General features: G+C 39.3%; 1 protein-coding gene across 2 annotated transcripts; it reads left to right on the forward strand.

The window, feature by feature from the left end:
- The first annotated feature begins 3,277 nt into the window (after window positions 1-3,277).
- atad1a (ATPase family AAA domain containing 1a) lies at window positions 3,278-14,914 on the forward strand. Of its 2 annotated transcripts, none has more exons than XM_058071750.1 (10): window positions 3,278-3,349; window positions 3,917-4,118; window positions 6,934-7,032; window positions 7,351-7,471; window positions 7,830-8,030; window positions 9,638-9,744; window positions 9,930-10,019; window positions 11,562-11,612; window positions 11,698-11,870; window positions 12,716-14,914. In XM_058071750.1, the coding sequence occupies exons 2-10, from the start codon at window positions 3,948-3,950 to the stop codon at window positions 12,843-12,845; spliced, it is 1,143 nt and encodes a 380-aa protein (XP_057927733.1). In that variant the 5' UTR covers window positions 3,278-3,349; window positions 3,917-3,947; the 3' UTR covers window positions 12,846-14,914. The 2 variants fall into 2 exon arrangements, with proteins under 2 accessions (XP_057927733.1, XP_057927734.1); XM_058071751.1 differs by having other exon boundaries at window positions 3,278-3,313.
- Window positions 14,915-15,410: the final 496 nt, after the last annotated feature.

Consider the following 15,410-nt stretch of genomic DNA (forward strand, 5'->3'; position numbering starts at 1 on the left):
GAGAAACAGCTGTAATCATCTTTTATTTTCTGGTCACTGGAATGAAAAAAAAAAAAGAACAGAGAACCTGAGAATTATTTTTGTTGAGCAGTGGTGCATCTCACCCAGACATTGGTTCTGTCAGTTGCTGCTGGTTCTGCCAAATTCAATCAATTTCAACAAATGTCATACTTTAAGGAAGTGCAAAAAGCAAAGGTATAAGGCTAAGATGACTTTAGGATGAGAAACCTACTTACAAAAAGAAATATTCAACTTTTGGATGATTTTTTTAGGATGAATCTAAAATTCATTCATTCATTCATTTTCTACCGCTTTTTCCTCACGAGGGTCGCGGGGGGTGCTGGAGCCTATCCCAGCTGTCTTCGGGCGAGAGGCGGAGTACACCCTGGACTGGTCGCCAGCCAATCACAGGGCACATAGAGACAAACAACCATTCACACTCACATTCATACCTATGGACAATTTGGAGTCGCCAATTAACCTAGCATGTTTTTGGAATGTGGGAGGAAACTGGAGTACCTAGGGAAAACCCACGCATGCACGGGGAGAACCTGCAAACTCCACAGAAAGATGGCCGAGGGTGGGATTGAACCCTGGTCTCCTAGCTGTGAGGTCTGCACGCTAACCACTCGACCGCCGTGCAACCTCTAAAATGCGTAAACAAGCTTAATTTGCACATGTTCGACAGACCTGGTCCCTGATGTGTGGAACTGATGCAGGACTGTTTTTTTCCCAGAGTCAGGCCACAAAATGTTTGGTTTTTTTTCTGTTTAATAAATGAAATGACATGAATGTTTGCATTTATCTAAAACTCGTCTTTTAGAGGTTTTAGTGTGATTTTAGTTTGATTTTAGTGATTTTAGTGGTGTGTCAGAGATTGGCACTGAGGTCATACGAAGAAGTCAGGGTCAATCGGATTAATAAATCGGATTTTGTAGTGTAGAATGTTAGAAAAGGCTTAAGCAAGCGATATTACTCAAACAGAGAACAATAGTCAGCAACAGTAGGTATAAGGATAATCTCATTTTGTAACGCTTTGTGGATTTTTCAGACAGGTTTTGTTTGGGGCCAGAGGGTTTTTTTTTTCACCTTCATGGTCTTAAGAGGCTGCTCATGCTGTTTTTTTGTTGTGCTGCTTCGGTTCTGTGTACTTTCCCGGCTCTGTGCCAATGACATTCATGAAGGGTTTTGCATGTTTTTTTAGACTTTTTGGACTTGCAAGAGGTCGGTCCTGTTTCTTTATTGTTAGAACTGTTGTTGTGATCACGTGGGTTCTGGATGCGGGAGAGAAGTCCTCGAGTGGAGTTTGGAATGGGAAGCTGGCATCCGATTGCTATAATAGATGCAGGCTGAAACAATACAATAATACTCCCTTTTTAGCTGATATCAGACCAATAGCTGATAGCAACACTAGTATTTATTAAAATAACAACAATCCAGCCCCTAATATTATACTGTACTAAATTCGTTATTTTCAACTGCTTGACAGCTTACTTATATATTCACTATCTGACCAAAAAGATGGCAGATTAATGCTAAAATATGAAAGTACATGATGTTAAAAATGTCTCAAATTATCACTCAAGTAAACCGCTTCTGTTCTTTGGGACATTGACAAAAGCATCAATCAATTTATTTATATAATACCAAATCATAGCAACAATTAAACAAAAAAAAACAACAAATATACACCCTCAAGCATTCCATAAGTTGCCACCACTAATAAATATCCTTGTAAGATGGAAAATATAATAAAGAGCTGTGATGTGACCAACATTAACACCTTGCACACTGAATGTGGTTAGAGTCACTGTTTGATCATTTTGATGAAGAAAAGTATTCCAGCCGGAGTGAAAAATCTTGTACAATGTAGTGTGTAATAAGTCATAAACTCCCAGTGATAATGCATTAGCTGGTGTCTCTGTCTCTATAGCAACTGAACAATCAGTTGCCAGACTGTGTCTCTATAGAGAAAGGATTTAGTGTGTGAATGTTTTCAGCTGTGGTATGGTGAAGCTTGACAGCCCTGCCAGCTGATTTTTTTTTTTTTTTTTTTTGTCTACCCACTTGAGAGTGGCTGTTTAGGCACGGTGCAAGGTGTTGTGGGAATGTGGAACCCCAGCTGCACTTTGCAGATACACAAGCTTGCACGTTGCTGCCCAGACCCATCAAAATGGTGCTGTTTGGCTGCTATCTCCTGGGGCACCGCAGCAGTAAAAGCGGGGGATTAAGGCTTTTTATAAAGTATTTTCAGGGCCAGAGGTGTGTTCAATAGCAGTCATGTGTGCCATTTTCTTCAACAAGACCAGACTTTCAATTGTATAATGCTTCAAGCTTAGACTTTCACATCCTAATTGGACTACACAAGGGACTTTGAGCCCTCTTACCTTCCAAAAGGATAAAATGAAAACAATAAACAATAGCAAAGACATAAAAATAATGTTTTTGTTCCATTGTTCAAAAACCTAATTATGCTCTTAGAGGAGAATAACCGGTCAGTCAGGAGAGGAAAGCAGTGGAAGCATGTAGAAAACAAAGCCAATGTGCAAAAATAAAAAATGTTTCTGCTTCAACATTAATCTGTATTCCCTGAGTAAAATATCACAAATACATTTTAGGGTTTTAAACTGCATTTTGTCTCAGCCCCTTTATTCTATTGTCCAAGTCCAAATCCCTGACCAAAGATCCATCTGGATACAGGCTATAACCGCATTTCCACATTTATTGCACAATCTGTGACAATTAACAATCCCATTGACCCCTGTGTGATAAATAGCAGTCGAGGGAATCCCATTTGTTAAGGTCTTATCTTTGAGCCCCCTCAGAAGACGGGATAATCCGTTATCAAACCGTAATGGAAATGAGTAAAAGCCAAACACATATGCGGTTTTAAGATTTGTAAAACTGTTTGCACTACTTTCCCCCAAATATTTATGTTATATATTATTTGTCCTCCATCCAACCCAACCCAATCCAATGCTTTTAACCTTCACGGTGAATAAAGTCAGTGTGACATACAGTATATGTGACAAGTATAGATATCATAACCTAATCAATATCCAAATATCTAGATTATGTGCAATAATAAAAAAATATTCCTCGTTATTATGTTATTGTCTAACATTATTTACAGTTCATTTTTATCTCAACCTGCTGCAGTCTTGTGGACGCTGTCCATGGTTCTGATGTTTGTAGCAATGTGCAAAGACTGCTCTCTAGTGGGGACTTTTTGTAATGACAAACATTGTACCCTGTTCCGGAAATACAGGAAGTTTATGTTTCTACCCGACGTAGTATACGCGACGTACCCCAGGTTCGTGTATATTTACATCCTCTAAAATCGTCTTCGGTAAGCTTGTCACCTTTAACGTCTAAGTACAGTTTTGCATGGTAAAAAAAAATATTGAATTATGTTCGTTTATCACTGACTGCGTTGACCAGCAGCACACATTGAACTGAAGAGACGCAGGTTCATAGCCGTCGCTTCCTATAAGGTGCTATGGTGCGTTGTTGCCGGTGGAATTTAACTGTAAAAAAATTAATGAACAAAATCAGTTTATGCTGTTCCTAAGTTAGCTGTAATTATGGGAAGCAGTGCTTTGATTTTTTTTACAGATGGATTGTTATCGTCAATTTATAAAACTACTGTGATTTACTGTATTTAAACCATTGACAGTGCGCACTACTGATTGGACGTGTTGTATAAGAATTCGATCATTTTATTTTATGGGTTCATAATATTTGAAATCATTTAACTTTTAAGTTAATTTTGGAGGAGCTTTTGGAAATGTGGCAACAAATAAATTGAACATGTACACTTGTTCATACAACAGGCATGTATTACATGTATGATGCTATTATAGAACTACCTATCTGCATCTGTTGTGTTCACCTGACTTCTACCACACCAATTCAGTAAGCCGATGGACTGACATCAGGTAGCTGAGATGCTGAAAGATCTTCCCCGGGAGGCTTTGTTGAGGCCATTGACCAGGAATGAGGTGGTGGGCATGCTAGTGAGGTTGACCATCTTTGGAGCGGCCACCTACTACAGCATCAAATGGGTCGTGGAAGCAATGGACCCTACCTCCAAACAGAAAAACCAAGCCAAGAAAAGGGTGTGTTTCAACCTTAATGAATTGATTTGATTTTTAATGAATGAATGAATGATTTTTAATAATTTTGCATTTACAATCATTATGTGACACATGAACACATTTAATTTTTCAGTGCATTATAACGCCTAACAAGGCACGTCATTGGAACACACCTATTTCGACTACGAAGCCCTCTAAAAAAAAAACATTCCGTCCACCCAGGCAGAGAATCACGTTGCTGTGTTCTAGGCAGATCAGGCTATAGTAAAACAATAACACACACACAAAACAGTTACAATGTCCCCTTTCGTTAGTATCTTTCATCACAGGATGTGTGCTCCCTGTTGATCAAAATAATCCTCAGGTTAATAAAAAGAAACATTCGGAATAAACTAGCATCTTGCTAAGTCTTTGTAGAGATGTTGTTGGGTCTGAATTGAGAGGTGGTATCCTTCAGTCTGTCCTGTTGTTTTGTTGGTAGCTTGTGGAATCTTCAACTATTCAGCTTATTGCCACAATCTTCAACAGTAAACGTGCAAGGCATGATTTACAGTGGTATGAAAAAGTTTGGGCACCCCAGGATAAATCACTGGTTGTTTGGATCAGCAATTTCAGTTTAAATATATCATATAGCAATCAAACATATTGATGTATAAGAGGTTAAATGAAGTTTATAGGATTTACAGAAAGTGTGCAATATTTTTTTAAACAAAAGCAGGGAGGTGCATAAATTTGGCAACCCTTTTGACCCCTGACCTGCATACACAAGTGAAGCCAATCATGAGAAAGGGTATCTAAGGGGACCTATTATGCTTGTTTTTAACCAGCACACACACAACTTTATAGTTTTTCCAGAATCTGCACATATTTGGCTGTATTTTGGGGGATTTCGTGGTTCCTGTGAAAATGTTCTGTTTGCAAATACTTAAAAGGAGTTCCAGTTTGTGCCCGCAGAATTCTGTGTCTATTGAAGTTTATTGAGAACTTTGGATGATGAGCTATAGAGGACGCTGTTACAGTAATCAAGTGTGAAGGTGATGGATGCACGGATAAGAGTTTCAGCAGAGGAGAAGGGAAGTGATGGTCGTAGGCAGGCAACGCTTTTGAGGTCAAAGAAAGCAAGTTTCGTAATGTGGTTGACGTGGTGTTCAGAGGTTATTGTCGAGAAAAACGCCAAGGTTGTGGATGTAAGTAGAGAGTGAGTGTAGTTATCGAAGGTAGAAGTCAAATTCAGATACTTTTTTGTGGCAGATTTGGGACCGATGATGAAATTTGAAGGAAGTTTGAGTGCATCCTAGATTTAATTTCAGTGAAGCAGTTTGTCATGGTGGAGTGAGTTATAGTGGTGATGTACTGTGATGGATGTCATGGATGACAGCGTAGCAGTGAAAGTGGAGACCATGCCGGCAGATGATGTTACCAAGGGGGAGCATTTAAAGAATGAAAAGTAGTGGGCCAAGCACTGAAGCCTGGGGGGCACCTTGTGATAGTGGAGCAGTGGAAGAGGTGCAATTTTTAGTACTTATAAATTGTTGTCTGTTTGTGAGGTATGATGTTAACCAGGAGAGGGCGGGGCCAGTAATGCTCAAACAGGAGAAGAGAATGGAATGGCTTGTGGTGTCAAATGCAGCTGTGAGGTAGCTACGGAGGAGAATGCTGAGGTAGCCAGAGTCTGAAGAAAGTAGGAGGTCATTGGTGACTTTAAGGAGTGCTGTTTCTGTGCTGTAATGAGATTAGAAGGGTTCAAACATATCATTGTCATTGGTGGATGTTAAGATGGATGGCCACAGCACGTTCCTGAATTTTAGACAGTAATAGGAGATTTGAGATCGGTCGGAAGTTGCTCATGGGACAGTGGAGTGAACTGTGACAGGGGCTGAGTGGTGTAGGGGAGCAGATTAGTGATTAAAGAGGAGGCCATGTTGGAGTAGATAGTGTCAATCTCGCTTTGACAGAATGATAGAAAAGTATTGCATTTGTCAACTGAACTCCACAAAAAGAAATGAAATCCCGTAAACGGCAACTAGAAAGTCTCTGCAAGAAAACTGGTTTGACTATTCACCACCAAGCCAATGCTGACTACATTCATCAATACAAAGATGCCACAAGACTCTCTTCTCTACAATAAATAAGCTCCTCAAACCCAGTGAGACTGCGACCCGGATGAGAATGGGTGGCTGAAATAGTTTTTGGCTTGATTTGCATGTAAAGTTGCAAGATTTTTGATGTATAAACTAGCTGAAAGCCATATTTTCTTGAATCGTTAATTGTATTAAAATATTTTTTTGCAGCGCATTTGACGAGTGCGATTCATATGAAGATGCTTGGCCAAAATGTGGGAGTTTTTCGCAGTTGGGAGTTGAATTTAAATGAATTGGCGTGAAATATTGTAGGTTCGGGCTGCACAGTGGTTGAGTGTTTAGCACGCAGACCTCACAGCTAGGAGACCGGGGTTCAATTCCACCCTTCGGCCATCTCTGTGTGGAGTTTGCATGTTCTTCCCGTGCATGCGTGGGTTTTCTCCGGGTACTCCGGTTTCCTCCCACATTCCAAAAACATGCTAGGTTAATTGGTGACTCCAAATTGTCCATAGGTATGAATGTGAGTGTGAATGGTTGTTTGTCTATATGTGCCCTGTGATTGGCTGGCCACCAGCCCAGGGTGTACCCTGCCTCTCGCCCGAAGACAGCTGGGATAGGCTTCAGCACCCCTGCGACCCTCGTGAGGAAAAGCGGTAGAAAATGAATGAATGAATGAATATTGTAGGTTCTGATTAATTTCTTTATGGTGGAATCTGACGTTTTGGCCTACTATTAATCAGCCATTATGCCCCCAGGCGGAGAAGCTTATGAAGAGGATTGGTGTTGAGGGGGTCAAACTTACTGAATATGAGATGAACATTGCAACCCACCTCGTTGATCCACAAACAATGAAGGTAACTATCAAGTGTTATAAAAAAAAAAAACAACTCAGAGGCCGCAATGGTTGGTACACCCACACCATCTAATCAGAATCTTTGCAATAGCAAACAACTGGTTGACACTGTAAGCTACTGTAATGATTGATTTAACATATATGTATATATCAGTATGACTTTTGTTTGCACTACTGCATTGCAGTGTGGCGTTTGTAATAATTTGGTCCCTCTTGGAGCAAATTCATAAAGTGACAGTGACAGTTTTATAATACCCCTTAATTGCTTTGCAAAGACAAATGCTCACATCTTAACTGCATGTTGCCTTCCCCCTTGCAGGTGTCCTGGAGAGATATAGCAGGACTAGATGAGATAATCAATGAGCTACAAGACACAGTCATTCTGCCCTTTCAGAAAAGACACCTTTTGGCTGGATCCAAACTGTTTCAGCCACCTAAAGGTACATCAGTAATATGTTGTTAAACTGAACTACAATTAAATTATTGGGTTTTGTTTATTATTATGCAAATTGTCATGCATTGTCATGCATTCATAGTTATAAAATATTTCAAAATATGCCTGCATTGTTTTGCAGTTTTTTTTAGTAAAAAAAATATTGTCCCGTTTTAGAGACCATTTTGGCAGAAGGCACAAATCAAACGAAATATAGCTGGAATAGGTGTATTCCAGAATCTAAAGCGTTTTCTATGTAGGTTATTGTGTGTAGCTGCTCTACAGGAGTCCACAACTCAATACAAGCATGATAGGCCCCCTTTACAAAGTGTAAATTATGACCTGTTCATATTTTGTCCCTGCAGGTGTTTTGTTGTTTGGTCCACCGGGATGTGGGAAGACCATGATTGCTAAGGCAACGGCCAAAGCTTCTGGCTGCAAGTTTATCAACCTGCAGGCATCCACGCTCACCGACATGTGGTACGGCGAATCCCAAAAGCTGACGGCTGCCGTCTTCTCATTAGCGGTCAAACTCCAGCCTTGTATAATTTTCATTGATGAAATTGGTGAGTGAATCAATGACTAGATTATTTAAAAAATGTTTAATAAATACATATATTAAGGTTAGGCGATATTTTTTATGTACCTGTATACCGGTATAGATTCTTCCCATGATAAGAAAATGGCTTATACCGGTATAAATGATAAACATGAACAAGCCGAGTTGATGACTGCTCGTCGCAGTGGATAGATAAGATGAATGAAATGTTGTCATTGTGAGGAGTAGGAACATTTGTATTTACAGGTTTGTTTAACAGGTTGAATTGGCGATAAACATAAAACATATAAAAATATATTACATATGCAGTTGGAATTGCATGTGTGACTACATCTTCCTTTATCACAAGCACAGGCATTGTTGAAGATTTAGTAGAAATGTGTGTAGTTAGCCAATTTGGCTTAAACGGATAGTTTGGATTATTTGACATGAAGTTGTATGATAATTTACACCAAGAATAAGTACAATTTGCTTAAATATCCATCCATCCATTTTCTATACCGCTTATCCACGAGGGTGGAGTGCATGCTGGAGCCTACCCCAGCTGTCTTTGGGCGAGAGGTGGGGTACACCCTGGACTAGTCGCCAGCCAATCACAGGGCACATATAGACAAACAACTATTCACACTCACATTCATACCTATGGACAATTATTTTTAATGATAATAAAACATAATACTAGTCCAAATTCAAACATAACACAGTGATCAATTATTTTTTTTGAGTGAGGGTGCGAGCTTCGAACGGCAATGTAGTGAGCACAGTAGTTTTTGGCACTCCGTCATTTGCAGAGCTCATATTCATTCATTCATTCATTCATTTCCTCATGAGGGCGAGAGGCGGGATACACCCTGGACTGGTGGCCAGCCAATCACAGGGCACATACAGACAAACAACCATTCACACTCATTCACATTCATACCTATGGACAATTTGGAGTCGCCAATTAACCTAGCATGTTTTTGGAAGGAAACCGAAGTCCCCCGAGAAAATCCACGCATGCACAGGGAGAACATGCAAACTCCACACAGAGATGGCCGAGGGTGGAATTGAACCCTGGTCTCCTAGCTGTGAGGTCTGCGTGCTAACCACTCGTCCGCCGTGCACAGAACTCATATCAAACAGTAAAATTGAGTCAACTGCATGAACAAATTCCACATGCTCATCATAAACATGTGATCAAATTACTTACACAATGACATTTGACAGCAACATTTCCCAGAAGTGTCACAAATAATTGGTTTAGGCTTCTAAACAAGCATCACTGTCCGCATATGCTCGTGTTACACCTAGGGCTGGCTGACAACACAACTGATATGGTTACAACATAGTTCAAATTACTGTTTGTAAAATGATGAATGGTTTTCATCCTCACACTCTGAAACTTCATCAGAATGGATTAACATTTTAGTCATCAAGCAGACACATCAGTACATGAGTAACAAAGCCATGCATTTCACACAAAAATATTCCTTAAATTGTGGTTTAGTCTTCAAGTCTGCTGTGTTGAATCAGTACACACATCCTGGTTTTGTCTAATGCTGTTAAAACTATTTTTGATCCCACTTTGATCTTCGAGTACACATGAATCTTCTCTATATTTGTCTTTGTTAGAGTCATTTCTCAGGAACCGCTCCAGCCTTGATCACGAGGCCACTGCCATGATGAAGGCCCAGTTCATGAGCCTGTGGGATGGGCTGGAAACATCCTCAGCCACTCAGGTATAAATCGAAAGATCTGACTCTGTTGGGTGTGTTTAGAGCAGTGGTCTCCAACCTTCTTTTTTCTTCTACAAGCTAATTTTACAAAATGAAAATGGACCACAGATACTGGTACCTTTTGCAGTGGTGCCACATTTTACTTGTTGCTTCCAGACTTTAATGACATGTTATTGTTCTCACTTTAGGTCATGATCATGGGGGCAACAAATCGACCACAAGATGTGGATCCTGCTATCCTGCGCAGAATGCCCACCACTTTTCATGTTGGTCTTCCTGTAAGAACACTTCTTCTGTTCCTTAGTTCATTTGCTGTGTCTAATCAGAATACGATCCCAAGTTTGAGGGATCCTGGATTGGCTCACTTTTTCGACATTTTTATTCATAGAACAAAGCATGATTCTACATAAGGATATTACGTAAGTACAACATAAGCTATCTTTGAATCCAGCCTTGAGCCTGGTTGCCAGGCTGGCGCTAGCAGGCAAGACAAGGTGGATTTATTCAGCTAAGATGTATACAGTATAAGTTTCATCTTTTACGTGTCACATATCTGTGGTGCGTTCAATGACCGCTAAACAAAGTGGGAAATCTCAGCGTCCTATATTTATTAATTATAACTATGAGGAAAACTGCTAGTTTTTTTTTTAAATATCGCCCATCATTACAATCCTTGTGTGAGACATGAACACATATGTCTTTGTCTCCTTTGTGCGTTCTAAAGATATAAATGATGTTTGCTAAATACAAGGATGAAGAGTCTTGAACCAGTCATGATGTGCTATATATATCACTATATTGACACTTACTATGGTACACATTATGCCATTGTATGGTCATATCACTTTGTACTTCTGTACGGGACAAAAAAAAAAAAAACTTATATATATATATATATTATGAAAGCAGGAAGTGAACAAATGTAACAGTTACTGATTGTAAAAGTACCAGATGGAGGGGTAGGATTTAATAAGCTTTGCTTCTTCTTACTCCTTTTGGACATGTGGAACTGTGAACTGATTATGTGATGCATTCAATTGTAATCTGATGCATGTTCAAATGAAATAAAACCATTACCATTACCATTAAAAACCGATAAAAGGAGGCAGCTCATCAATGCACGTAATGGGACATACATAGTCTGCCTAGAAAACACCCCCAAAAATGTTCTATGGTTTTACGGTTATTAACATGCTGTGACCATTTAGTAACGGGTACGTTCATGATAACATGTAATACTTACAGTATTTTGCTCTCCTTCCGGAACTTCCTTTCTGGGCGTATTCATTTCATATAGCAACATAGAAACGAACACTACAGCTAGCGTTAACTTCTCCAAACACAAAAACACAGCAGCTGTGGCCGCAGCTCTAATATATAACGTTCCTTTTGGGTAGTGGCCTGACCGTGACCATGGCGCTGACGCGGTATGAGCGAGTGTGTAGTAAAAGTAGTCACTATCCAGTGTGGTGTAGTGAGATGCAGTCAGTCAGTAAAGTAGGTCTTTCAGATTGTCGCTGTAGTTTGGTTAATACGCAGGTAACGTTATGTCAATGGAGCGTTTTGGAGGCAGGCGGAATAGTTGCATCCCATTTCATGCATTCTTAGCTGTTTCTTTTTAGCTGTTTAAAGAATGATACATTGCGATTATGCAAGGACATAAATGAAATCAGTAAAATCCTTTTCAACTTCTCAAGAACAGGTTTTGCATTCAATGTCATGGTGGAGATGTCACTGCACAAATGTGGAGTCACGGCACTTGTGTCCTTGTTAATGCGCTTTATTTTTGTCTTAGCAAGAGTCGTTGTCTTTTTCTGCAGAACGCACGACAAAGACAGGACATCATGAGGCTGATTTTAGCTGGAGAAAATGTAAGATATGTGCAGTGCAGAGGATTTAACACTACTGCCCTGGCTGTGATTCTCTCATTTTACCATCCTACTTTCTCCCGAGCAGCTGAGCAACACCATTAATCTGAAGGAGATAGCCGAGAAGACGGAAGGCTACTCTGGCAGCGACCTCCGGGAACTTTGCCGCGATGCCGCCATGTACAGAGTTCGAGACTACGTGCGCAAGGAGCAGATGAGGCAGATTGCTCAGCAGTTAGGAGAAGTCCAGGAGGAAGAAAAGTAAGACACTCACTCACATTTCTGATGAGCTTCTATTTGCGGAATAACAGTAGCAACAACCTCAAACTGCAGCTTGAGGGTAGGCTCTCATGCCAACTGTACATTTTTAATGCTACAATTTACAAATTATTCATGTTGCGGTATTTAGATCACAAAGCACTCAAAGTGATTGTGATATTATGAATCATGAATTGAAAAAGTATACAAATTCAGATGATAAAGGTCAGTGCTAATTTAAGTGCTCACTGTGTGCAGTGAGAGGATGAGATATTTGAATACACCGAAAAGTGTGATTCTTGTTGCTTTCATATCAGGATAACTAATGTATAACAACTTATAACCACTCAGCAGACACTCCATTGTAATGGTAATGGTTTTATTTCATTTGAACATGCATCAGATTACAATTGAATGCATCCCATAATCAGTTCACAGTTCCACATGTCCAAAAGGAGTAGGAAGAAGCAAAGCTTATTAAATCCTACCCCTCCATCTGGTACTTTTACAATCAGTAACTGTTACATTTGTTCACTTCCTGCTTTCCATAATACAGTTTTTTTGTTTTTTGTTTTTTTTTAAATAATGCACCTCGTATCAAAGTACAAGGTGATATGACCATCCAATGACATAATGGTTACCATAGTAAGTGTCAATATAGTGAACCAGAGAGCAATAAAGAGTGTGGAGTGATTTCTGATTGAGAACTAATTTTGCTTTGTTCAATACTGAAATATTTCTGGCCACCATTCAATACACATGCGTAATATAATAATGAGAATCCTAATCAACTGACTATATTAATGAACTCTGCTCGCGTGAACTTTGTTTCATGTTCTCTTCTGCAGACCAGTGGATGAGGAGCAGTTGCGTCCAGTCACCCAGCTCGACCTCCTCTTTGGGCTGGATAAGATGAGGGAATCCAAACGAGCCACAGCATCTATGTTACCAAGCGTTTCTGAAGTTCCACTGGACTGAACTGAAGTTGCAAGGACTTTTTTAAAGTATTTATTTTTTCTTTTCTTAATTATCTACAGCGGTTTTACTCCTCCAATCATCGGTATACTATCAGTAAATCCCCACATATTTGTGATTCAACATTTGGAACTCTACAAATTTATAGATTTTTGGTCCAAAAAAATGTGTTATATATTTTTTCCTCCAGTAGTAGGCTGTTGTCTCAGTAGAAAACACATAATTCCCCGGTAAAAATGTATAAATAGATAAGAGGTGATCCTAGACCAGTTAAGAGCTTCGCCGAGTCCACAAAACACATGGAGACTGGTTGGGAAAACTCCATGCACACATTGAACTATCCGGGGACCCTCCTCTCCAGATCCCCTGAATAGACCTTACCAGGATCCTGAGAAGTGTGATCCAATTTTAGTTGACGCACCCTTCTGTCCCCTTTCTTAAAAATGGGAACCAGCAACTTGGTTGCTTTTATTGCAAATGTTGATCCCAAATCAAAGGAGAACATTAGCATCAAGCAAGCAGGTTTGGAGGGGGAGGAGCATCTCAATTGACTGCTGGTCTCAACAACTGTAAACTATTGTCTTCAGGCTGGCAGCATTGGTTCTTAAAGCCTTATTTAATGAACTATACATGAAAAAGGTCCACTTTTTCACTCCTTCCACTCCTCCAGCTCTCTAATGGGATCCATTATTACAACATCACTCCTCCATGTTCAACCATAGTCAATGCAGAGCACTTGATGAACATTGATGAATATGGATGAGCTGGATGATTTTTTAAATAGTGAATCATGGTGGCAGCTAAAAGACAGTTTGCATGATGTTCCATCTGCCATCTTAATGAGTGCTATGCTTTTTACTTAAATTATACCGGGGATGATATACAGACAATTTGACAGTTATGTGTTTCTATAGAAATAGTTGAAAAATACACACAGGCCTAATTGTTTTCAATTAATGGAATGGAACATTTTGTTGCCCAGGTTATAAAATTCCATATAGACTTTCCTGACCCTAAGTAGTACAAAACATTGATTGTCGACACTTTGTGTTTTGCATATTTTCCCAATATTATGTTTGTGTTTTCCATACTTGTGTATTATCATAAATAAGCATCATGTTTGCTGTCAAGCCAGGTCTAATATAGCTGTTATTGGTCAAATAGGGACAAAATAACTTGTTTTGCACACTTTGTACCAAAAAGGGTATCTTCGTGTAATGTAATGAATACCTAGTTAAAAACTGTATGGTCATAATAATAGATCTAAGTCAGGGGTGTCCAAAGGTGGCCATTTGCAACCCATGGTACATTGTCAAAACAATGTAAAAACAAGAAAATAGCAAACATTTCAGTAATATGACAAGAATAAAATAGAATTCTTAAGAGAATAAAATCAGAATATTGCAAGAAAAAGAGGTCATCTTATGGGAAAGAATGTTTTACGAGAGTAAAGTGATAATATAGGCAGCGGGCAGACCAACATAGATTTGTTTACAAAATCTGAAATATCAAAGTGGCCAATCCCTCCTTAACATTTTTCAATATGCAGCCCTCAATGGAAAAAAAGTTTAAATAAAGACACCTCTGATCTAAGTGATCAGAGTCAGAATAAGCAAGGATTTGGATGTAAATATCAGCTTCTCATGCGGCACGCATCATATGTAATAATGTACAGTATTGAACATGTATGTCTCTACGCAAGCACACGGGGGCGCTACGGCTGTACTGCTTCTAACATTTAGGTGACCATGAGCCTTGCATGTACCATCCAGTCACTGATTGTTGCTCCAGGGTTCATTTTCAAATCAATACGTATATCTGTGGCTTGATTGGAATACCACAGGTGACAAAAATATCAGATTGTTGCCGTGTCATCCAGTGCAGCTTTAAAAAAAATGTGTCTTTATTTGACTCATGTTGTACTGGTGCAGGTTGAACTGCATAATGTATATATTTATTACATTTACAAAGAGGAAAATGTCGGTTAAATGTTGCATCAGTCATTGCTTGTATGGATTTGTTCTCATCACATAATAAAACTGTCTGTGTTGTCATACATCAAAGAAAATAATGATTGACATGACAATGTTTGTATTGTATCATCGCTGCAGTATCCTTATTGTATTTTAGAAGCTCAACGTAAAGATGTTGCGCGTCGATCGATGGTTCCATTGTTGGCGCTGCTTAACAAAAATGTCACATCGCCTTTCGTCAAACCTGTTGACAGTCTAAATATGTGAAAATTATAGTCTACGGCTGTAATAGCTGTCTGGCTAAGTGGTCAGAGGTCATGAATTCCTAATTATATGCTGCTTCAAAAAAATCTTAGAAGAAGTAAAAGCTTTTTATGTGACAGCAGCAATTTAGAATGCAATAATGGCTTCTCATCTGGCTTTATGTGTCCTAACAATCAGATCTGCTCTGAGTGACCCTGCCGTGTGAGTGTGCAGAGCATGTGTCCCATAAGTCAATTTTTACTGACACTTGCCTTTAAAGCTATTGTGCATAATTACAGTCTGGTATTAACATTTAGTACCCAATCAATACTATGTTTAATTTAATCAATAG

The sequence above is a fragment of the Doryrhamphus excisus genome, chromosome 4 (genome assembly GCF_030265055.1).
Source record: "Doryrhamphus excisus isolate RoL2022-K1 chromosome 4, RoL_Dexc_1.0, whole genome shotgun sequence".
In the NCBI taxonomy this organism is placed as follows: domain Eukaryota; kingdom Metazoa; phylum Chordata; class Actinopteri; order Syngnathiformes; family Syngnathidae; genus Doryrhamphus; species Doryrhamphus excisus.